This window comes from Oryza brachyantha, chromosome 2 (genome assembly GCF_000231095.2).
Source record: "Oryza brachyantha chromosome 2, ObraRS2, whole genome shotgun sequence".
Taxonomy (NCBI): Eukaryota; Viridiplantae; Streptophyta; class Magnoliopsida; order Poales; family Poaceae; genus Oryza; species Oryza brachyantha.
Genome location: NC_023164.2, coordinates 5,138,134 through 5,162,877, shown reverse-complemented (window position 1 = coordinate 5,162,877; position 24,744 = coordinate 5,138,134). Strand labels below are relative to the sequence as shown.

The window sequence follows — 24,744 nt, the reverse complement described above, 5'->3', positions numbered from 1 at the left end:
ATAACAGATTTTTTACTGAATCCACATGTTATAGACTCGTGAGAGTCTACAGTGAGTGGCAAATCTTTTTGACCACGTGGCAAAAAGTTAAATTTCGCGGGGAACAGTTTCTCGTCCGTGTATGCGTCTCCACTATGCCATGCTGACGGCTGGGTCCACATGTCAGTCTGTCGGTCGCTCAGGGCCTTCGCATCTTGTCTTGCTTCCTGGCTCCCCCACACCTCCCCCGCCGCGGTCGCCGCAACCGCAAGCCTTCTTCGAACCCTTGCTGCTGCTGCATTCCCACCGGAACGAAGCCGCCAGCCGCCACGCCGAGTAGAGCCTTCCCCGTGTCGGCGGCGGCGTTCCCGTCGCGCAGTCGCCGGGACCGACCGGCCGGCGGCTCCTCCGCCGCGGGCGGAGCCTTCGTCGTCCCCGCTCTTCGCCGTGACCGTGCGGGGCGGGAACCTTCGAGTAAGCCCGCCGACCCTTGTCCCTCTCAACTCCGCGTCTTGCATTTCCCATTTTAGATGGATTTCGACTAACATGAAAAGTATACGCTTTTTCTCTGGCAGAAAAATATATTTTTTTATAAAAAAAAGTGTCTTTTTTGAATTCGATTTTTGAAACTCCGTGTCTTGCTTTTTCTAAATAAAAGTATAGTGCATTGTTTTTTCCCCCGTATAAATATAAATTGTTGGAATTAATTCAAATGTCCGTTTTCCTGTTAAAAAAGCTGTGAATTTCGCCTCCTGTAAGAACGAACGAAGTTCTGCTATCTGGGATGATCGCTAGTTAATTGCATATGCACATTGCATTTTCGTTTCTCTGGAGATAATAAGGCTCGATTTGTCTTCAAATAATAAGGGATTTTCTGCATTACCATTTTTTTGTTAATGCAAATGTTCATATAAAGCTAACATAGACACATGGTGCATGCTGGTCAATTGAATTCAAGAAATTTCATTGTCAAACATGAGGCAACAACCATATATAGTTCCATACTACTTACTCTCAGTGGCTGCGCAGTGCCCTTTTTAACGATTAAAGAATAATTTATGTGTGCCTTTCATTTGGAAAATGGAGTGTGCGTATGCGAAAGCATTATTTTAACGATTAAAGAATAATTTATGAGTAAAACTTTTATATAAGTTTTCTTAGTGGTATAAAAGATGGGGGCCATGATCTGAAGATAACTTTATGTACTGTGTGCTGGCATTTAGTTTGCATGTTAAACAAAATTTAGACTGCACACTGGCACTTCACATTCTTTATCCTGTCAGCATAGAAGTTAAAACAGTAGTAATAAAAAGCATGTCCTAAACATCATCTAGTTGTAGCAAATGAGAAGAATAATCACCTATGCCATGAACCATATATTCTCATTAGGTGCAGTTTAGCTATGATTCAAGATGTGCTGTTTCATCAGAGATAGCATGGTTTAAGCTTCCCTGAGTCCTTGTAGTTTTACAGCCAAATTGGATAAGCACATTCAGTATATCCTTCATTGATGGCCGCATTGAAGGATGCTCCCCAGTACAAATCATACCAAGTGTAAACACCTCCAATGCGTCTTCAACATGGCTTGGGTTTCTGATACCCTCATCAAGAAGATCAACCGACAAACCATATTCTTGGTACTGTCTCCATGCCCACTGTGCCAAGCAATAGTATTCTCCACCATCATTTGCCACTCAACCAGTTATGAGTTCTAGAAGAACCACACCAAAACTGTATACATCGATCTTCTTGTTCACCTTGACATGATGTCCATATTCTGCAAGGTGCACACAATTTAGACATTTAGTGTTTCAGCTTAATATGCAGTATGTACTTATCAAACGGCAAACGACATATTTGCAAATGAAAAATAATTTGTGAATAAAATTTTATATATGTATTTTTAGCAATCTAAAAGCCAAGGCTGAAAAATAAACTTCATTGAAGAAACCCCAAAATCAACTCTAAATTTAAGGTTAAAAATTCATATTTTGACTTATAAGCATAAGCGAAAAGATGGAGGGGGGGTGCAAAATTACTCTTTTCAGCTCTCACCTGGTGCCATGTAGCCAAAAGTTCCAGCTATAGCAGAAAATGACTCGGAATCTCCAGATCTGAGAAGAATCCTTGCAAGCCCAAAATCTGCCATCTTTGCTCTGAAGTTGGGATCTAGAAGGATGTTGGCAGACTTGACATCTCGATGCACTATGGTAGGCGAGCAATCATGGTGCATGTAGCAAAGACCTCTCGCTGAATCGATGGCAATTTGCAATCTTGTGGGCTAATCCAAAGGTGCTGGTGCACCAATTCTCTCCCTCTGGTGAAGCCACTGATACAGGCTACCATTTTCCATGTACTCGTACACAAGAAGTTTTGCCTCTGAACTTGAGATGCAGCAGAGTAGCTTGACAATGTTTGTGTGCCTGATCTCCCCCAATATCTGGACCTCTGCAAGGAAGTCCTTTTCCAGCTTGTTATCAAGATTTTGCATGTTCCATATCTTTTTGACAGCCACCATCCTACCACCACTTGCTGCATCGCCTGCATAAATCCGGTATACCTTGCCAGACCTGCCACTTCCAATCCAATTCTGCTCACAGAGCCCGGAGAGAATGCTGTTCTCAGTGAAATGCAATACGTGAAATGGTGTTAACTTCCATGACAAGTGATCTTGTGTATGCCTTTTTCTTCTTAAGCGCATGAAACCAACCACTGTTGAAGCCAAAAGCATGATGCTAGCAACTGCAGTAAAGAGCGCTATAAGCTTCCTGGATAGATCATTGCTGATGTTTGTTCTCGCCCTGCAGATAGGGAAATTATGGAAAGAACTTTTTGATGAGAGACAGATGCCTGGGTTGAATAGGAAGCTTTTCTCATACACGTCGTTTTGCAATGATGCTGGGATTCCTCCTGTGAGTTGATTCATGGAAAGGTTTAGAAAATTCAACCTGAGTTTATTGAAATCATCTGGGATTTTGCCAGATAGCGCATTGGATGACAGGTCAAGGATGGTTAGCACTGTCATAAACCCAAATGCTGCCGGGATATTGCCAGATATCTTATTTCCACTTAAATTAAGTTCATTTTAGCCTGCTCAGCACTCCAATTGTCATTGGTATTGAGCCACTAATTAGATTCCTAGAAAGGTCAAATTCTGTTACCTGTGAAATACCTGTCAGATCCCAGGGAATTTCACCGGAGAGCAAGTTGTTTGCTGCTCTGAATACTTTCATTTTGCCTGCCAACGTTGGAATGGGGCCTGAAAATCTGTTGTTGCTGATTTCAAGACGTGTGAAGTTCCATGGGAGCTGGTTAGGAAATGTGCCAGAGAAGTTGTTGTTATGTATCATAACTGTACTTAGCTGATTTGTCACCACTGACCAAAGGCTCTTGGGGAACTCTCCAGAAAAATTATTATTGTACATCATCAAAATTTCCAGTAGATAGCAACCGTCCAACGATGATGGAAGTTTTCCAGAAAAGCTGTTATTGAATACAATGATTTCAAATAGCTTCCTGTTGATGCAGAGGCCTTCTGGTAGCTCACCTGAGTTTGTTATTATTGGAGACCTCAAGATTGCCCAGTGGTGAGTGCTTACCAAGCTCTGGTGGGAGGGATCCAGAAAGCATGTTGTTGAATAGGCGGATGTCAGCAAGCTTTGGTAGCAACCCAATGCTTGGTGGAATTGATCCATTGAGTTTGTTATTGTAGAGAAACAGTATGGTAAGGTTGGTAAGCTTACCAAAGCCATCCGGTATTGTTCCTGTTAATTGGTTTGAAGAAAGATCAATCTCCAGCAAGTTCAGGGCACTGAATTTGGGTTCAATCACCCCTGTGAATTTGTTACCATACAAGTACAAATACTGAAGTTTCTTATGCCGCCATATCCACGTTGGGATTTTTCCTTGCAGCTTGTTCATTGAAAAGTCAAGGAGGTTGAGCTCGCCGAGGCTGGACAGGCTTTCAGGGATTTCACCAGTGATATTCATATCTGACAGCCACAAGTATGCAAGGCGTGTCAACCTGCCAAACTCCACTGGCAACGGAGCTGGCACAAATGGGTTGACTGCTAGTGTCAATGTCTCAAGTTCAGAAAGATTGCTGATATCCACAGCTGGGTACCTCCCACAAAACTGATTGTTGTCAATGATCAATGACTTGAGCCTTGGTAACCTTCCAATGGATGGTGGAATTCTGCCGGTGAATCGATTAGATGATACATTGAGATGCTCAAGCATTACTGATAGACTATTTATGTCATCTAGGAGCTGTCCAGCAAAGGCATTGTTGGAAAATATCTAGGTACTTGAGACTGGAGCAATTGTAGAGCAGGGTTGGGAATGATGTGGAGAAGTTGTTGTAGGAGAGGTCCAGGTGTGTCAGGTTCTCAAGGAGGCAAATGGAGGGAGGAAGTGGCTTGATGAAGGTTTGATGTGGTAGAGAGATGGCAGTCACCACACCATTTGTGCATGCAATTCCTCCCCAGTTGCAGTGAGCAGCAGAATCGGAGTTCCATCTACCAATCAGAGGTGAGCTCCCCCAATGTTTCTTCAGTTCTAGGAGGATTTGGTGTTCATCATTTGATTGATTTGTGGACTGTGGGCAGGATTTGTGCAGAAGAGAAAATGATATCACAAAGAACAAGAAGAAGCTCACATACCGTCTTTTGGCCATCTGCTGAATCCTTGTGACTGGAAATCTCTTGCCAATAAAGGAGGAATGCTTGAGAGCTTAGCTTATATGCTCCAGTGGAACTGAATTTTATCAGTCTGTGTGACCATTGACTGGCAAGTCAACGATTCGCCTTGATCCGGAACTTTGCAATTGGCTATTTGGTACATTTTGCCCCTTGATTGACTATGAATTTTGTTTGATAGCTTCTAGAATGGAGATTAACAATGTGGCCGGCAACGACAAATATGTATGTGGCGTCGTTGGTGTTTCCACCAGATCGGCTTCACTAGCTGTGGTGGTGACAAATATTTAGCTAATTTACAGCTCAATTAATCTCCAATTTTATCTTCTGCTTCGTTCGACGCTAGTCACTGGTGGTGACATGGGCCAAATTTCAAAGATTTTGTTTCTTGGTTTGAGAAAGATGATGATCACACGACTTGCAAGCCTTTACACAGAAAATGATTAGGGATATTTCCATAGCGGTAGGTGTTATGGTTGTTCAAAGTAGTTTTATTGTGTTTCAATCAAGTTATGATACTAACCTGTACAACAATCTAAATAATTGGTTGTGACATTTTTTTTAAAACAAAAGTATTATGATCCTTATTAGTAACTAAAAAATATTATTTCATATAATACATAAGTAAACAATGATCAAATTTTGGTCCGCGCTGATAAGAGTCATCCAATTTCTCGAATTTCTGATTATCCAATCCATGAACTTGCGGTGCCTTCTGTCTTAGTGCCCGTAAACGATTTATTTTGTATACAGTATTTTTTTGGGTTAACTAGATTCATGCCATTATAAATATAACGGTTTAGAAAAATACCATTACAATTCACCTAATCGTAAATATGCCATTACAATTCTCACTCTTTCAAAAACAAAAACATACCACTTTATACATCTTGAGAGTTATTGGATCCACATGCAGACTAATGTATTTCTTTATTAGCTAAAATACCCCTGCTTCATCTCTTCTTTCACCACTCAACCCCACCCCGCACCCACCGGCGAGCTGCTCCGGCTCCTCTCCGCCGCGCCCCCCGACCTCCGACCTCGCCCGCGCCGTCTTCTCCGCCTCCCGCACCGGCAACGTCGTCCTCGTCGTCCTCCGCTTCCCTCTTCGCTGCCCCATTCTTCCTCCTCGCCTCGTCCCCGCACCCCCTCCCGGCTGTCCCAACCCTACCGTCGACGGCAGCGCGCCGGCCACCCGCCTCCGCTGTCAGCGCGCCGCCCGCTCGCCACTGACAACTGCGCCGGCCACCCGCGTCCGCCGTCTTCGCCTCCGCGGTCGACGCGCCGCTCGCCCGCCACCCAATTTAGTGTGAAAATAATCCATCGCCAAAACCACGACGCAGCAGCATGTCGTCGTCGATACACACGAAGAACAAACTTAACTACGTGTGACACAACACTATTACATGAGTCTTGCATGTAACATGTTGCTAATCTGCTTTCTTCGATTCCGGCATGGCGGCCGTACTTGTCGAAGGCACGGGGGAGGAAGTTGGGGATGAGGAAGACGAGGAGGTTGGTGGAGTGGAGCAGGTTGGCGACCGCGAGGTACCGGCCGAACCACACCCAGGCGGCGTCCTACACGGTGGCGTCGCGGCGGTTGGCCCACGCGCCGTAGACCTAGTCGACAATGACGAACACGTGGCGCACTGTGTAGAGCAGCGCCACCAGCGCCCTCACCGGCGGCGAGAACAACCCCACCCGCATCCGCCGTCTTCGCCTCCACGGTCGACGTGCCGCCCGCCTGCCGCCGTCGATTGCATCGGCCGGCAGCCCTCCAGATGGGGAGGACCGGAACCCAGCTGCTGTCGCCTCCCCTTTGCCGCAACCGTCGGCGCGCCACCGTCCGCCGTCGTCAACTCCGACGTCGCCACGCCGCCCTCCTGTCGTCGTCCACTCCGACGTCGCCGCGCACCGCCCGCGCTCATAGCCGCGCCGCCCACCTACCGCCACCTACTTCACTCAGCGCCTCTGGCCACTTTTCTCTCCAGCGCTTAGCAATATGGACATTTTGGTCAATATGGAATTACATTAGTCGGTATGTAGACCCAATAGCTTTCAAGATGTACAAAATGGCATGTTTTAAGAGAGTATAATGGCATATTTACGATTAGGTGAATTGTAATGGCATTTTTCTAAACCGTCATATTTGTAATGGCATGGATCTAACTAACCCTATTTTTTTAGAAGAAGTCCAAAATACACCCTTAAACTACTATTGGGTGAGTACGAACATGAACCTAAAAGTCGAATATTTTTCATCCTCAACTGAAAATATTGAACGAAGAACCCTCTCGAGCGGCTTTGAGACCGCTGTTAGCTTAGATTAGTACACATAGCTATTACAAAAGAATCATGTGTAGTCCATCTCAAGGCCGTTCGAGGGGTTCTCCGTCTGATATTGACCGGTGAGAGTGAAAAATATACAGTTTTTAGGTTCAAAAGGTAATTCATACTCGCCCAATAGTTTAGAGATATAATTTGGATTTTTTTCATATTTTTTCACTATCAGCGTTCTATTAGATTTAATTGGTTTGATACATTTAAATCAAATAAGTTTCAAGGTTTATGATGCTAGTAGTTGTGTGTATTCACATCTCATTTGTTCGAGTGGAAAGATAATGCAACTGGCATCTTCCGTGAGACCATTGATCTTCATCTTTCTTTTATTCTATAAAAGGAGAATAAAGTTAAACTACATGTGTGTAAGAAAGAATATAATTCAACTCTAATTTCCACACCAAGTTTTTGCTCGTCCTCAAGCACAGCACTACTTCTCCTTCGTTAACTCTCTAATTGCCCCGCTTCATAAATTTTGCATTATTATCTGATCACAATCAACTCTATTAAAAAATTAGGTAAATTATTTATTATTAATAATAATACTAGTTATGTCGACAAGTCACTTTTCTCTCTTAGACGGAAATCTTCGTAACGTTATCTTGCACATTGAGTCATGGAGAAGTATGAGAAGTATAGTTGGTTTTCTCCAACATCCTATATTCGTTATAAGCATGTACTATCAGATTGAAGAAACATGAAAGAAAAATTAAAAAGTTTTATGGGTATAACATATAACTACCACTTTCGAAAGACAAAGACATGCTCCACCTCTACTTATATGTAAGACAGACAGTTGATTCATTTCATTTTTGCCATGGGTCACACATATATGAAATATGAATACTCCACGTCTAGTTCATTATCCTCCCTCTAATGAGATTGACCGGTTCTAGTTGTAGCATGCACATGATTCTCTTGTCCTCTCTCATTCTTTCTTAGGCCACCATTATGTTTATTCTTAAGGCCTTGTTTCGTTCCTAAAAATTTTCACGCTCATCCGTTATATTAAATCTTTAGATACATATTTAAATATAGTTAAAAATAACTAATTATACAATTTGAAAGAAATTCGTGAGATGAACCTTTTGAGCCTAATTAGTGTATGATTAGTCATAATTGCTACAATAACTCACATGTACTAATAACGGTTTGATTAGGCTTAAAAATTTCATCTCGTGGTTTCCTAATAACCTATATAATTAGTTCTTAGTTTAGCCATTAAAATAGCCGTCCGATATTCTGTCAAACATTCAATAATAATCAATCCAAAAATTTACGCGAACTAAACAAGCGCTTACCAAAACCCAATACCCGTCCAGCACCATAGCGTGGAGAGTTCATACACAAAACTCACATGCAGGAAAACTCCCCACGTCATCTCTCTGTAGCAGCTCAGTAGGTGACCGAGTCAGTCGTGCCGCCTGTTGAATTATGGTTGGTTTATCTCGCCTACCATCTATTTCTCTTTCTTTTGTATGGTATGGCATAGGGTAAATTCCCTATGTATCTCTGAAAACTTACCCAATCCCTTCTATGTCCCTGAAATTTATCCGATCATTTTTATACTCCAGAAACTTTAACTTGATCCCTTTAGTGCCCCTATAGTTACATTTTCTATCATTTCACTGTTAAGTTTATGACAAATATCTTTAATGCCCTCGATTGTTTATGTTTGAAATTAAGCTTGACCAAAAGATTAAAAATTTTGTTTGAGTGCATAGTATCTGCATTTTATGTAACTAATGAAACTAAATAATTAGTGTAAAATTTTAACATAAATTGTAAAACTAAAACAATATAATAAATTAATTTCTTATTTAAAATTTAACATGACAATAGATTTTTTTTACCTGAGAGCACTCTTAAAAAATATCGTGAGCATTAATAGTCCTATCTTTATATGAACGCTCCTTATTTTCATGACTTTTAAAATAAAATAAATATATATTTTTTTATTAGCTAAAATAAATTTTGGCATAAAATATATCGCACAATAAACTCATAATTATTAATGGTCTCATGCGTTTTACATTTTTAATAATAATTCATAAATTTCTATGTTCATCCAAAGGATAAAATAGTCAATTTTATAAAAACTAGACAGTCAACTGACAAGAGGGCCATGGAAGAGATCAAAATTAAATTTTAGAAATATTTAAGAAAGTAAGCAAAATTCAAGGACATTGAAGGAATTAGCTAAGGTTTCAGGGGTATATAAGGGATTATCCCTATCACATAATAAGGCTAAACAATAAGACATATTTAGACTCAACTTCCAGATATATTCTATAAATTCATTTCTGGTACATGGTTAGACTTCTAAACCATGTCACCAATCACAATTAGACAGTTCAGTTATATAAGTCTATAATATAATAGTCCATAGCACACGTGTGAGTCATGTGTCATGATGATATTGTATATGAATTTAAGATGATATTGTATATGAATTAAGTCCAACATGATCATGTGGATCGACCGTTTATAGAACTAATCTTGTTAACAAACCCAACTATTCCAACTTGTGTTATGCCCAGGTAAAATATATATGTGCATAGATATGAATTCCGATAGAGTATTCCCCAATTAATCCCGTTATCGTATTCATAGAGTATTCCCCCAATTAATTCCGCTATCGTATTTCAGCAAAATCGTCCTCGGCTCCTCGAGTATTAATTTCTCGAGTTAAATTTGGCACCAATAATCCCCCATCACATGCAACATAAATACTTTCCACATTGAGTAAAATAAATACCATAATATATACAAATGTTACAAACCACGTAAAATTCCAACACCTCCAGGCCCCCAATCTGTCCACATGCCACGCCGTTGCTCAAGCAAGTCACCGAAAACCATGTGGCCACAAGAATGGTGGGGTAGACTCCTTTTACCCTGGTTTTTCTTTCACTGGAAGCTATGTTGGAATGCAGTGGCCCAATGGTCCGTGGTGATGACAGTGAAACAATGTGGTGTCTCAATGGGGCCACGACGACAAATGGCACAGCGGCCTAAGATTTGGGCAGCCAATAGCATCTTCAGCATGGTATCTTAGTGGGGCTATGGTGAAGACGGCATTGCCATGAGGTGGTGACGGCCAACAACATTGCCAGCATGTGCAGTAGGCAATGGAAGACTACGGCATCGACAATGGGCACGATTAGTTGCCCCTCACCTAGAGGATGCCTTGGTCGCATAGCGAGGGCAGTGTGTTGGCCTTCTATATCTATGGTTGTGTGGTACTGGCATTCAGAGGCGAGGAGGCCAACTAGAGTAGTGGTGGGTTTGTTGTGGAGGACTAGGTAGGGGGTCTGTGGCAAGGTGGTGGTAGGAGTGATAGGTCCATGTGCTATCTTGAGACGAGCAAGGGCTTACACAGTAGAAGGGTGCCGGTGCACTGGAGTATGTGTGATAGCTAAGTTTGTTTTGGTGGAAGGCAAGGGGGATGTGATGTCAAGGAAAAGATGGCTATGGACAAAAGCCTAGCATGAAGGTTTTCTACTAGGCTAGTAATAGGGATGTCTTAGGCATTGTATTCTGACACTTTCCTCCCCCTCCCTGGCCAGATTCTGCCGGTGGCGTGGTGCTTTCGAAGTTACAACATCCCTAGAGATGTTGTATAGGAGGTACCGTTTTCATGCCTCCAAGCAGTTTGAGTTTCAACGATGTTCTTGAAAATCGGTTTTAGGTTCACCCAAGGGACAAGTGGATCTTGTCATGTCTCACCCTCCCCCTAGAGGATCCTTTTCTTTGGAGATGATTAGGAGTACATGCGTCTCTCTGCTTGGAGATGTGTAGGTTAGTGCAATTGGGTCTCTCGGTGATCGGTCACACGTAGCAGTGGCTGGGTTGGTGTCAGTTTTTTTTTCTCATTTCTGTGTATATGAAATCTCACACCGTATGTTTCATTATCTTTTCAAAAAGGAAAAAAAAAAGGCTAGCCAGCTTCGTGCACTGCGGCCCCCATGATCGACGTACCCGTCAGTTAGGGAGTGTGATCGACACAGTGATACATGCCAACAACGACCGATGTACTGCTGCTGCGGCGACTTGTTTGAGTGTTGATAAGAATCCTGCAAATTGCATTCTCTTACAATCTTGCAGACATGACACATGGTATCTTTTTTCTTCCATGCTTTTTCTTCTTTCACTCGCCTCGGCGTCATCAAAAATCTTTTGTGGTGTTTTTCTAGCACTCAGGTTCAACCTAGAATTAATTTGACGTAGATTATTGAGTCAGATTAGACTATTATAAACTTAAGTAGGTAATGGATGATAAAATAGATAATTACTTTAAAGTGTCTAATGATAGTGGGTATTTAGCCAACCAATAATCTAAAAAAAAAGTACATTTGAAAATTTTGTATGAGTTGCACGTGTCCTTGGTCAGAATGAACTCTGTAGAATGACAGTTTGGTGACTGAATCTTCACTGCACATCATGTTGGACTCTGTACAAGAGTGATAACACCAACAGAAACTTTCTTACAATATTACAGTAAAACAACAAAATCAAGGATAGGCCTCCAAAGGATCACACATTTACACTTCATGGTCACCCCTACATTGTCATCACTCATCAGAATGTATTGTTGATGTCGATGCATTCCTCCTTCACCTGGGCAAAGAGCTCCGAATTCAGGTACCTCTCCCCACCACTGGGGAACATCGTCACAATCATCTTGCCCTTGTTCTCCTCCCTTGCTGCAACCTATCAGGCAGTACACAATTGACAGAACCATGTAACAAACAGGTTTCTATAACAAATCATCATTGCAGCATTTGAGGGGGGAATGAGAAAAAAAAATTGAAAGGCTGATTGTTTGGCTTTTTCGTAAAAAAAAGCTAAACGGCATATTTACAAATGAAAAATAATTTATGAATAAAAATTTTATATACATATTCTTGACGATTTAAAAGTCAAGGCTGGAAATAAACTTCAGTAAAAAAACCAAAATCACCTTCAAATTTAATTTTAAAAATTTAAATTTTGTCTTATAAGCATAAGAAAAACAAAAGTATGGGGTGGAAGCCTTGCCTTCAAGCACGCAGCTGCATTTGCCCCTGAAGATATCCCAACGAGCAATCCTTCTTCCCTTGCCAACCTCCTTGCCATGTCCATAGCTTCTTGAGTGGTCACTGTTACTACTTCATCTATTTGTGATCGATCCAATATTTCTGGGATAAAACCTGGCCCTATGCCTTGGATGTTATGGAATGCTGGCTCACCTCCTACAAGTGATGATACACGATAAATGAAGAGCAATTTTATAGTCCGTAAAGAAGGTACTAGGAGGTATCACTTTTTCTATGTAAAATTTGAAACCTTCTAGTACCTAAAGTACCAAGAGATATTAAATTTTACACTAAAATTTTGATATCTCTCGGTACCTACTCAAATACTGTAAAATTGCTCTAAATGAAAACTAGGGGTACTAATGAGCATTGTCTGGCCATATATATTCAAGTTGGATGTAGAAGCGGGGTTTTAATCCATTATCTAAAAAGAACTGATGAGCATTGTCTGACTTGCCATGCTTGATCAGTTTTACAACCATTTTGTGCTGCTTTGCTGACTGGAGAACAAATATCAATATAGTGGTCGAATATATGTTACCTGAAATTACTGCACTTTCAGCTGGTTCAACACATATTAGCTTTATGTATGGATTCTTCATCTTGAGATACCTCCCTACTCCTGTAATTGTCCCTCCTGAACCAGATGCGGCTACAAATATATCCACTTTGCCTACTGTATCTTTCCATATTTCAGGTCCTGAGAAACAAATTCTAGTTCAGTGCATATTTCAGGTCAAATATGTTGCCTGAAACTAGTAGTCAAGGCTTAAGAATTCACTGATTGCATGGAAGCATGACAATAAAAAAGCCAACACAAAATTTACTGTATGACATTGTTAAACAAACTTCAACAGTCTAAGGCTCATGCATGGTTTCCGACTTCCCCTGCTGTAATTCATAGTTTACAAGAGTACACAGTACTTCTAATTCCCTGGTTCCATGAAGATTATATATAATGCTACACAACACTGCTAATATCAATTTTACTCGAAAAGAAAAATATTTTACCCGTCCATCTGAAGTGCGCATCAGGGTTAGCGGGATTGGTAAATTGATCTATAACAAACACATTTGCCATATCCTTCTTCAGCTGTTCTACTCTATCAAGTAGCCCCTTGAATCCATTCAGTGCAGGGTCTGCAGGAGACAAGCATGTTACATCTGACCTGTAATGTGAGGGCCATGGTGCTAAGCTTCTTACCAACTAATATCACTTCAACGCCCAAGTACCTCAGCAGGATCTGTTTATCTATTAAGAGTTTAGCAGGCATGACAGCAATGAATTTGTAGCCTTTCTGAGCAGCGACAAACGCCACACCAATACCAAGATTGCCACTTGTGACCCCTGCTAGTGTTGTGATTCCAGGTGAGATCAAGCCTCTCTCCTCTGCATCTTCGATCAATCTGCAAAATCAGAATTTGTACTTGTCATGATAGCAATCTAATGACTTCGTTCATTTTTTTTTTTTGTCAAAACTCAAAACAGGGTTGGTAAATATGAGGCGAATAGCTTATCCCTACCATGTGGCAGTAACAAGAAACCTTTGAATCTGTCATTCCATATGATCAAATGCTTTGTAATAAGTAAGTTCTATCGAAATGACCCTTGTTTGCACTAAAAACTACTGTCTCATAACTCAATATGTCGGTATGGTGTTATTACACTCTACTTAATCCTTGGATAATATGTTGGTACATCAAGATGATCTAAAGAATTGGCCAATCACCTGAGTGCACTTCGATCCTTCACAGAGGAAAGGGGTTGGTATGGCTCAATCTTCCCAACCAGCCGAGCAGATATGCCGTCCTTCTTTGCGATATTTTTCAGTTCAATCAGTGGCGTCCAACCAATCAGCTGAAAGACAGAACGAACTACAAAATTTACTTAAACCAAATTTGATGGCAAAAGGAACTTACTTTGCAAAAAAACACAAAGGGGGAAACTAAAATATACTTGACCTGTGTGATGTTGGATGCAATGCACTCCCCCTGGGATGAAAGCAAAGATGGTATTCCTTTCCTTCCTTCCTGCATCTCCATTCTGTGGTGCTTAATTTACAAGAAATTAACTAAAACTTCACAGCTTCAAATCTCTTGAATAGATTGATGGCTACAAGTAAAGGGTGATCAAGCATGCTATGTGCCTATTTATACATCCCAAACTGAATTAGATTAAATTTGACAGTTGAAGGGAGTCCATCAAAGATGTGGATTTAAACCATTACAGGAAAGGAGCAGTAGCCATGAACCTTCCCTTCAGACCAACTTGCAAGAAAATATTACTAGTTCATTGACATATCCAAAACAACGATGCAAAGAACAGCATAATCCACCAATTGGCATGGAAGATCAGATTGACCACATCAATTCAAACAAGGTTGGAATTTTGCTGCTTGGAGTGCAAGGCAACCAATCGCAGCCATAGTGAAAAAGTCACAACAAATTACAAATCCCCCCAACACCTACGATTAGCGAGTGATTATACGGCAGCACTAAAAATTATTAAAAAGAACTGCACAAAGAAAATTTCTGTACACTTGCATAGAACAAAAGCCAAGAACTGTTCATGGCAGGGGAAATCAATTTCCAATAATTTTTGTTGAAATTCCGGCATGTACTCCGCACTTGAAGATCCTATACCGCCGGCGATCTTGGACTCCTCCACAAACGAAACTGCGGAGAGACACTGAGCTGAACTGGATTGCAACACGAGGCCGTTGTTCCAATTCTCCAAGCCCGTCGTGAGAGCGGCTGATCGAGAGAAGGCAGGGTAGGGCGGTGGCCGGCGGCGGCGCTTCGCCGACGGAATCGGAGGGGACGGGGATCCACACCGTCCTAAAATATAATTCCTCCGTATTTTCTTACATAAAGTCGATCGTTCATCTTATTCAAAATTTATATCTAAATATGCAAAATTATAAAGCACACTTAGAGCAACCACAATATTGATAAAAAACAGTCCATAGTGAATTAAATATTCTGCACCAGTTAAATAAAACATTGTGAAAGTAGTCAATAAGAAATAAATAGTAAAAGCTATCCATAGTTCCACAAGACAATAAAAAATATTATTTACACTATACATACATCTGATACGTCATATTAAATACCAAAGAGTCGTTGACTTTACAAGCTAGTCGTTGAGCATTAGGCGTTGGCATGTTTGTCTACGGGACTTCACTGCTCTACGTCTCTAATTTCTGCCTACAAAACTGAATGAGCTTGCTGCTCAATCTCCACCTAAATTTAACTCTAGCACATAACTGCTTCCAATGGAACCCTCTCCTAGAAACATTTCAAACCTCCTGAACCATCAGAATTCTCCAACCCAACACTCAGAGGGTATAGGCCAAATCTCCCCTCCTACACCCCAATCTCAGTTTCCCTTTGGAACATCTCAACCCTTTTGGTCCTCCGAGCATCCCCCACCATATGGCCATTCTCCTCCAAGATTTCAAAGTGTTCAACAGCAAGGAGTTGGCTACAAGCCTCTCCTCCACCCAACTTTCAAGGATTTCATCTCTCCTCCACCCAACTTTCAAGGATTTCATCTCCATGAAAGTGTTGGTCCTTTAGGTGCACCTGCAGCTAGAACGCCATCACTAATGTTGCATTTTTCCTATTTGGGTGGAGTTACACCCAATACTTCTTCCCATAGATCTGAGTCCAATTCTCGATGCTCTGCACAACAAGAGAAGCAATCAGTCAACATTGAAGAGTTGAGTGATAGCAGTGAAGAAAAACCAAAGAGGCGACACATCAATTGAAGTGAAGAAGAAAATGATCGACTATTTAGTTCATGGACTCCATCGATCCCGTAATCGGCATTAATAGGAAATCCGAGTACTATTGAAAAGTTGTAGTTGCTTAGTTCAATGACTATATATTTTTAATAAGACGAAATGTCAAATATGAAACTAAAAGTAAACGGCGTCATATACAAAAATATAGAGGGAGTAATTATTGTTATTATTCAAATTTGTAGGACAATCACATCATTTCTGCGTGAGTTTTCACAATTTTAATTATTCTTATGATTAGAATCTAATTAGTTTAAATTTGAAAGTTGAATTAGTTTAAAATTCAAAAATTAATCACAAACAAGAATCTTTTAATATATCTTAATCCACGTGAAATTAGTTTAGAAATGTTTTTTTATTCGGGAGGTATTTACCGTCCACCTTACTTTTCTTTTTACGATTTTACTATTATTTACACTTTTACCCCTCCTCCTTCCTTGTCTCATCCGTCGCCGGCGACGGCGGCTCCTGCCCATGGTTTCGGCGGCATTTGGGCGGCGATGGTACGGATCCCTCGTCGCCGTACGGTCATAGCCGCTCGCCGTCCCCTCTGCAGCCTCTGCCAACTCGCGCCTCCGCGATCCTTCCACGCCAAATCTCATCCAGGTGACCAAGGATGCGTGCGACCAGATTTGATCAGCTCCTTTTTTTTAACCTCAAATCACATGCTTAACTTTTGGGGATTTGCTGGATCTGATGGTAAATATTTGTCATGTATGAAATTAGAACCTCGATTGGGACTAACATTTGTGCAGCTTGTTAGCAATAAAACCCTTATGATGTTACTGTCTGCAGAAGTACCATGAACAGTGTTGTTTTCATCAGTTAGTAACATCTTATAAGCTACAAAAAATGTGCATTTACGCATTTTTGGGGAGAGGGACTCTAGAGTATATTTGAGTGTTTTACATGTTTGAGCATTCGCTTTAAGTTACAGAAGCTTCACCGATTATTTGCTTGCATTAGCGTTGTAGGACACATGGTATGAGCATTCCTATAGAGCTAGTGTAGCAGGCACTGCACCCCCAACAGGCATATTATTACCATAGTCACATGAAATGTCGAACTATGCCGTGTTCCTTGTCCCGGGATCATTGTCCCGCGTTCCTTTTCCCGGGAGTGAAGGACAATCTCGCCCATGTCTTGTTAAAATCTTTCAAAAGTAGTGTTCATCGACCCATCAATCTGGGAAATTTTGTGATAATGGTTACTATTACTTAGTCCAACATACATATCATTCATGAATCCTTGAAGCAATCAGTTGGTAAATGTAGAATCACATACAGTATCTGCAGACAATGCCATAATCCAATTAATGCTTCTTTCGCATCATAGCTTTTTTTTCTCCTGAGAATTGATATATTACAAATCACTATGTAGTGTCAGAACAAAACGAGGATTATCCATGTTGAATTGTTGATCACCTTGCTATCAGTTACTCCAAATGCAATGAAATACAAGGCAGCGACTGATGTATTTCATTTCAGTTTAGCTGGTTGGATAGAAGGAATGGAGAGCACTATTAACATCAGAACCTGGTTGGAAAAATGACTTGGCAGCAGGTTCAAGTACCTACTTGTCTATTCATCAATAAGGGATTGTAGATTCCAAAGCAGAGTTATCGAAAGATTTGTGATTGGCTACCTTCCCTACTCACTAAAAGAAGCACTAAGGTATGTGCTATGTAGCAATCATCTTTATTTTTTCTGATCAGACTACAGCTGTGTTGGAATCATATTGCTTATGTATTGGAATATGCTTCCTTCTCACCTCCAATTTGTATTGGATTTCTTAAGAAAACATTCATTGAGACTTGAGAGTTGACTGTCTTCATTTACTCTAATCTCCCTTTTACCAAGAGGTTGATGCTCGAACTCTATGTACCACACATGATTTTTTCAATACATTTCATAAACCAAATCAATTATTTGAATCTATATATCGGACCAGTATAACATAACTTTTTGTGGGACTAGCTCAGTAGCATTTTGACCTTAGAGAAATACTATGTGACCATTGTCCGTTAGTGCCTGTCACACACAAATAGCAAGGAATAATTAGGCCAATGCAAATTCAAAGACTACAGAGGGACTTTATCATGGCATAAGAGACTTTATGTTCACCTTCCATGTAAAGGTATGCAATAGCCAATGGTGGGACAACTTCCATCTAGCCAAGAGAAAACACTATTGTAAATACACACCAATAATGGGACAACTTGAGGTTGCTGCTCATTGGCTATGAGCCTTTTGCCTATTCGGTGTTCAGAGATTCTTCAGTATCTAGATTGGATTCGTGGCATCTCCCCTTTTTTAACTTGATGGTCCAAAGAGTACTACTCACCCACGAGACCGATGTTCGATTGGAAGTCACCAGCAAAGATGAAGTAGACAAGAAATCATTGAAATGTAACTGTATACCACAGTTCCTCATCTCCATCTGAGTCTCCTAACTTCTGATACGATGGACTCTGCCCTCATGAATGGGGTATGTATGGGAATTTTGGATGATTTATAGATGTATACTACTTTCTTTAAAGTTCATATGTGGCTGTTTTGAAACCTTTATTGGCATCATGATTCATGATCTGGGCCTTCTCCTTTGCCTTCCATATCCACAGGCTGGAATAGCTGATTGTGAACAAGGATCGAAGAATTTTCCAATTTAAGTAGAATATTGTCATCACATGATGTGATGAGAACATTTCACTTTCAGCTATTAACACCTCAATCCTTGGTAGCCACATCAAGTCATACATACTTACCTTGCTATCTGCATACTGAGATACAGTGACTGGCCCACTACCTTAGCCTACAGTGGAAGAGCCTCCCCAGCATTCATTGCCAAACACTGAGCCATCAGGTTGCATGTCCAGGGATGAGGGTTTATATGCACATCATTGTCAGCTAAAGTAAGTTGTAGATTCAGTGGCACAAATTAAAATGCATAACATATTACAAGCCAGTGAAACAGCAACCGCTGGATATTCGCCATCTCCCTGGTGACTTGGTACAATAATTGTCCAAGTAGGTTTCTTTTACTATTGACCTTTTCCTCCTACAGTTACCATCAACCCTAATCTTGTACTGGAGGAATCTAAACTGGAAACAAAAGTTTTTGTTCTTTCATCCTCATTGAATTATTCATGCAATCCAAAAACTGACACTGGAGGTTTTTTTTTAATAGATTCTGGAGATTGAATACTCAAGTATCGGTGAAAAATAAACCATGGAGTCTGTTTAATAACCATAAATTAGGCCCCATTTAGTTCGCAAAAACTTTTCGCAAAAACATCACATCGAATCTTTGGACACCTAAATAAAGCATTAAATATACATGAACATTAAAACTAATTATACAGTTATGTGAGAAATCGTGAGACGAATATTTTAAGCCTAATTAGGACGTGATTAGCCATAAGTGCTACAGTAACCAAAATGTACTAATGATGAATTAATTAGACTCAAAAGATTCGTCTCGCGGTTTCCAAGCAGAATCTAAAATTTGTTTTGTAATTAGAGTACGTTTAATACTTTAAATGGGTGTCCAAAAACTTGATTTGATGTTTTTGCAAAAACTTTTTGCAAACTAAACAAGCCCTTACTCATTCTGTCCAATTTTTGGACCTAGTTTGTCATCATGACAACTGATACACAACCAAGAGATTGTTCATGGTACACTATAGTTGGATCTGTGGTTTATCTATCGTCATTCTCAGTCTGGTGCATTTGCACGTAGGGTCAAAAAGTGACAGGTTGTCTGTCACCTTTGTTGGCTCGTGTATCATTCGCGCATTTTTTATGGAAACTACTCTGCAGCTGGTGTGTTTTTCTTCCTTTTTGGCGGGTGTCCACAAATATTTTAGGTTCTTCATAGAGCCTATCAGCCTACAAAATATCTTCGGTCATCCTTTCCATATTTTTTTCCTGATTTTTTGTTGATTAGGGGCTAATTGATGAGTGCTAGTTGTGATAACTAGATAAAATCAAATCAGGATAACATTAGAATGTGAATATATAAAGCATTGTCCTCGGTCATGCATGTCTTATGAAGATTCATTTATTTAACTGGTTATTAATTTTGAGAAACGAGGCCTGAACAGGTCAACTCTGAAATATATTATCTCTGTGTGCTTTGTCATTTTCCTTCTTTTACTCTTCTGGACTAGATAGTCCCCTTATGTACTTTGCCCTATAGCTCATAGTAATTAAATGTGTATATTAACTTTGAGAGAGAAGCTTGAAACAATATTTTAACTAGACAATATTTATCAGCAACTTGCTAAGTGGCCTGAATAGGTGAGAAGAAAACTATGCATTCTAATATCCTTCTTTAATTTTCCTCTAGAGATAACTACTCATAAACAAAAGCTCAAAGATATACACACATAGAATGGAACATATTTAGATGCTAGAAGCACAGCCTCCTTATTAGTTTGGGAAAAACAAAAAAGCATATGTGGGCTCCATGATGGCTAGAAAAGAACAGCGCTGGGGGGCCATCTTTCTATCAGCCTTGAAGAAAAGGATACCTCGAGGAGAGAATATTTCCTCTGGGAGATGGCAACAGGAGAAACAGTGTTAACCCTGCAACCAATATCCAGAGAATGTGGACCATTGTTTTTCATTTTGTAGGCCATGCTGAAGGGAACTGGATCCTGGAGTCTCTCAGACACCTAAGTGATGATACTGCAGTACTACATCATCAGGAATCAACTGGGGGAGGGAGGAATGCTAGTAACCAGATGGTAACTGCCAATACATGGTTTTCTGACAAGGTATGGACTTGATGTAAATCCATAGAATTGAACTGATTTTGTTGGGCCAGTTATTATCAATTTTTAAGTGAATTTTTAAAAAGCATGATATATGTCACAAGAAATGAGAACTTGGCATTAAAGCATGACACCTGGTGCTTTCGATAGCTCTTCTCAAAAAAAAAAATACTGCTGCTTTTCACGTAATTTTCAATTGACGTCGGTATGTCTAATCAAATCCCACGAGGTTTGGTTTAGGTTGAATATTCAAAACTTCATGTTCACGAATAATTTTCCACTTAGTTGTGTACAACTGATGGCATGGTGGATTAGTGAGTTAACATGCGAACAAAGCAGAAAAGAGCATGATCTGACCTACGAGTGATACTTGCACATTGAGCTTATAATGCATAAAGCATAGCACAACAAAAAGTGTGGAAGATCCTAGCCGGTCAAGTATTGTGGTGCCAGTACCATCTTTGTCAGAATCCTAGTGCCAATTCCATCCCACTTAGAATCTCAAGATACTTTCAAAGTTTATTCCTTTCACATGGCAATATTGACAGCCATTTTGACTGTCACCGGCAAAAGATTGCAAACCAAGTTATACTAGCCAGTGTGAAATTTCTTGAACACATTACAGTGCTAAAATTGGTGTACTAGTCTAGACAAGTCTTTCCATTGTCTTCTATGATTGCCGTCAGTGATATCTTTGTTGTCACTGAACATGCTTATGTGAAAGAAATCAATGCCACCACCAATACCCATTTCCCTCCGAAAAGTTTATAGATCCCTAAGTTTCTGCTTCCTTCAGTTTGTGCTGTCGTGTTTACACCATCTGCAGGTTTAAGTGGAATTCGATCTGTGGTTCAGATAAATCAGTGGACTCCTGTGGAAAATGTCGCAGATTGACTATTGCACTCATTATATACTATTGCTGATTTTATTTTATTTTTTTTGGTCACACAATTTCTCCCTGTTTTGGCTATAAAAGGTACAAAATAATAGTTGGTCATTGAAATTTCTTTTTCTTGTTAACAAAGTTATGGTTGCAAACTTGCAATTAAATAAACTTATAGATAATACAAAAAGTTTGGGTGTAGTGATTAGGCCAATTGATTAAGCAGATATTGGTGCAGACATAGGGTGGTAAATCAGAAAAAATATGCCTTTGTATGTAAACTGTTGCCTGTAGACAATCTATAGGAGACATTGCTAACGATTGGTGGAAATGAAAATTCAGCACTTTTACAATTCAAGTTTCGATGTTTTTAATGAAATAATTGGATTTTTCACTGGTCTTACACAGCTCAAGAACTGCTGGTGTGTGACGCATGTCACCACACGTTCTCTATCGTTCCTCTAAAACATCCATCCTGTGGAACGGCTCCAGTGCTACAGCAACAGTGAGAATAGCAGCATGAAGAGGACAGTCACGCGTTCCTCACGTTTAAATTGGCATGAGCAGCACCAGTCCAGAAACCAGAACACTGATCAGCTGACCAGCTAGCAAACTCCCTCTTGCAAAATTCTGAGCATGCAAGCATCTTCCATGGAGGCAAGCAACTGCTCCATTGCACTGGAAATTAGCCATGCTGCAGCCCCAAGCTTACCTGTTCTGCTTCTTGGATCTTCACTAGCTCTACTCACTGTGTTTCTGGTATACTTCTATGCACCTTTCTGGAGTGTGAGGACAGTTCCAGGGCCTCCAACCAGGTTCCCTATAGGCCACCTTCATCTTCTTGCCAAGAACGGACCGGATGTCTTTCGCGCCATCGCGAAGGAGTACGGTCCAATCTTCAGGTAATGCTAAACTTTCTAATGGGCAATGATACAGTTTTCATGTCTGAATGTCATTTTGTGTAATAGTTAGTTACTCATGGAGAAGAAGGCCACCACTGTACATGCAGGTTTCACATGGGAAGGCAGCCACTGGTGATTGTCGCAAATGCTGAACTGTGCAAGGAGGTCGGCATCAAGAAGTTCAAAGACATTCGCAACCGGAGCACCCCTCCTCCCAACGTCGGCACGCTTCACCAGGACGCCCTCTTCCTCACCAGGTAACCATCATGTTCATGGTGACTGAACTTTGCTTATCTGTGCCAGTAGATGAGTAGAATCTGAAATTTTGAGAAGTAATGATAAGGCAAGGTTGTTTTCGTTGTCGAAAACCTGAAAATATGCGTTGATGTGTGTATGCCAGTAGAATCTGAAGCTTTGAGAAATAATGACAAGGCAAGGTTGTTTTCGTTGTCGAAAACCTGAAAAATATGTGTTGATGTGTGTATCACAATGCTGATCTCTCGGTGGTGCCAGGGACTCGACATGGTCGTCGATGAGGAACATGGTGATCCCGCTGTACCAGCCGGCGAGGCTCGCCGGACTCATCCCGACGATGCAGTCGTACGTGGAAGCTCTGGTGGACAACATCGCCGGGTGCCCAGACCAGGACTGCATCCCTTTCTGCCAGCTCTCGCTGTGCATGGCCATCGACATCATCGGCAAGACGGCCTTCGGCATCGAGTTCGGGCTGTCCAGGAAGGCGGCTGACACTGGCGCCGGCGGCGAGAGTGGCGACGAGGGCGACTACGACGTCAGGGAGTTCTTGAGGGAGTACAAGAAGTCCATGGAGTTCATCAAGATGGACCTGTCGAGCTCGCTGTCCACCATACTGGGGCTCTTCCTCCCGTGCTTGCAGACGCCGTGCAAGCGGCTGCTGCGGCGCGTGCCCGGCACGGCGGACTACAAGATGGACCAGAACGAGCGCCGCCTGTGCCGCCGCATCGACGCCATCGTCGCCGGCCGGCGGCGGGACCGCGAAAGCCGCCGCGGCGGTGGCGACGGCGGGGGGTCACCCCACGCCGCCGCGCTGGACTTCATCGCGGCGCTGCTGGACGCGAGGGAGAGCGGCGGCCACGGCGGCGGCAGGGAGTTCGCGCTGGAGGACCGGCACGTCCGGGCGCTGGCGTACGAGCACCTGATCGCCGGCACCAAGACGACGGCGTTCACGGTGTCGTCGGTGGTGTACCTGGTCTCCTGCCACCCGCGCGTGGAGGAGAAGCTCCTCCGGGAGATCGACGGGTTCGCGCCGCGCGGCCGCGCCCCCGACGCCGACGAGCTCCACGCCGGGCTCCCCTACCTCGACCAGATCATCAAGGAGGCCATGCGCTTCCACCTCGTCTCGCCCCTCATCGCCAGGGAGACCTCCGAGCCCGTCGAGATCGCCGGCCACCTCCTCCCAAAGGTACCCACCACCGCCGCCCCACCGTAGCTCAACCTGCTCGACCACCTCGTTTCTTGATCCTGACCGCCGCCGAGATCGCCGCAGGGGGCGTACGTGTGGCTGGCGCCGGGGGTGCTGGCGAGGGACGCGGCGCAGTTCCCGGAGCCGGAGGAGTTCCGGCCGGAGCGGTTCGCGCCGGAGGCGGCGGAGGAGCGGGCGAGGCACCCGTACGCGCACATCCCGTTCGGGATCGGCCCGCGGGCGTGCGTCGGCCACCGGTTCGCGCTGCAGCAGGTGAAGCTCGCCGCCGTGCACCTCTACCGCCGCTACGTGTTCCGCCACTCGCCGGCGATGGAGTCGCCCATCCAGTTCGACTTCGACCTCGTCCTCGGCTTCCGCCATGGCGTCAAGCTCAGAGCCATCAAGAGGAGCCACACCTGAGCTCAGTGCCACTGGTGTACACGTGCGTGTATTGTGCTAGCGTGTTTGCTAAAGAAAGCAGATTGCAAATCTGGCTTAGCTTGTGTGTACTAATTTAGAAATCGCAAGATGTGGTGTTTGCATATATTTCTCTCGCATGTACAAAATTTATATTATGTACAGTTGAAGCTTGGAGTGTTACTGATATGTGAAAAATGTTAACATGTGTCCCTTGAAACTATATTGACGGGATTGTCAGCCTCATCGGCCTAAATGATATATTTACAAATGAAAAATAATTTATGCATACAACTTTTATATGTGTTCTTAGTAATTTATTTAAGAGCAAAGACTGAAAAATAAATTATGATAATAAAACTCTAAAATCAACTTCAAATTTAAAGTTGAAAATTCAAATTTTGGATTATAAGTATAAACAAAAGTGATA

General features: G+C 42.0%; 2 protein-coding genes and 1 pseudogene across 3 annotated transcripts; 1 reads left to right on the top strand and 2 right to left on the bottom strand.

Annotated features, from left to right (window-relative positions):
- Nucleotides 1–1,217: 1,217 nt before the first annotated feature.
- On the bottom strand, nt 1,218–4,655 carry LOC102720853 (annotated as a pseudogene).
- Nucleotides 4,656–11,348: 6,693 nt separating this feature from the next.
- Nucleotides 11,349–14,940, bottom strand: LOC102720578 (cysteine synthase-like). The gene is made up of 7 exons (XM_006647015.3): nt 14,057–14,940; nt 13,825–13,952; nt 13,299–13,501; nt 13,106–13,234; nt 12,636–12,794; nt 12,057–12,250; nt 11,349–11,729 (listed from the first exon to the last, which is right to left on the bottom strand). Exons 1-7 carry the CDS (start codon nt 14,135–14,137, stop codon nt 11,598–11,600), a joined length of 1,026 nt encoding a protein of 341 aa, XP_006647078.1. The 5' UTR covers nt 14,138–14,940; the 3' UTR covers nt 11,349–11,597.
- A 1,378-nt stretch (nt 14,941–16,318) lies between these two features.
- LOC102709341 (cytochrome P450 711A1-like) lies at nt 16,319–24,592 on the top strand. 2 transcript variants are annotated; one of them, XM_040520670.1, is made up of 7 exons: nt 16,319–16,503; nt 17,385–17,570; nt 20,532–20,674; nt 21,963–22,456; nt 22,564–22,713; nt 22,970–23,897; nt 23,982–24,592. In XM_040520670.1, exons 4-7 carry the CDS (start codon nt 22,191–22,193, stop codon nt 24,315–24,317), a joined length of 1,680 nt encoding a protein of 559 aa, XP_040376604.1. In that variant the 5' UTR covers nt 16,319–16,503; nt 17,385–17,570; nt 20,532–20,674; nt 21,963–22,190; the 3' UTR covers nt 24,318–24,592. The 2 variants fall into 2 exon arrangements, with proteins under 2 accessions (XP_040376604.1, XP_040376605.1); XM_040520671.1 differs by having other exon boundaries at nt 17,390–17,570; nt 23,982–24,497.
- Nucleotides 24,593–24,744: the final 152 nt, after the last annotated feature.

Coding starts and splice junctions, on each gene's coding strand:
- LOC102720578 (XM_006647015.3), bottom strand. CDS start 14,137: ATGGAGATGCAGGAAGGAAGGAAAGGAATACCATCTTTGCTTTCATCC. Junction 13,235..13,298: donor CGTTGAAGTGATATTAGTTG/GTAAGAAGCTTA, acceptor TGTCTCCTGCAG/ACCCTGCACTGAATGGATTC. Junction 11,730..12,056: donor ATGCAGCTGCGTGCTTGAAG/GCAAGGCTTCCA, acceptor ACTGCCTGATAG/GTTGCAGCAAGGGAGGAGAA.
- LOC102709341 (XM_040520670.1), top strand. CDS start 22,191: ATGCAAGCATCTTCCATGGAGGCAAGCAACTGCTCCATTGCACTGGAA. Junction 22,457..22,563: donor GAGTACGGTCCAATCTTCAG/GTAATGCTAAAC, acceptor CTGTACATGCAG/GTTTCACATGGGAAGGCAGC. Junction 22,714..22,969: donor GACGCCCTCTTCCTCACCAG/GTAACCATCATG, acceptor CGGTGGTGCCAG/GGACTCGACATGGTCGTCGA.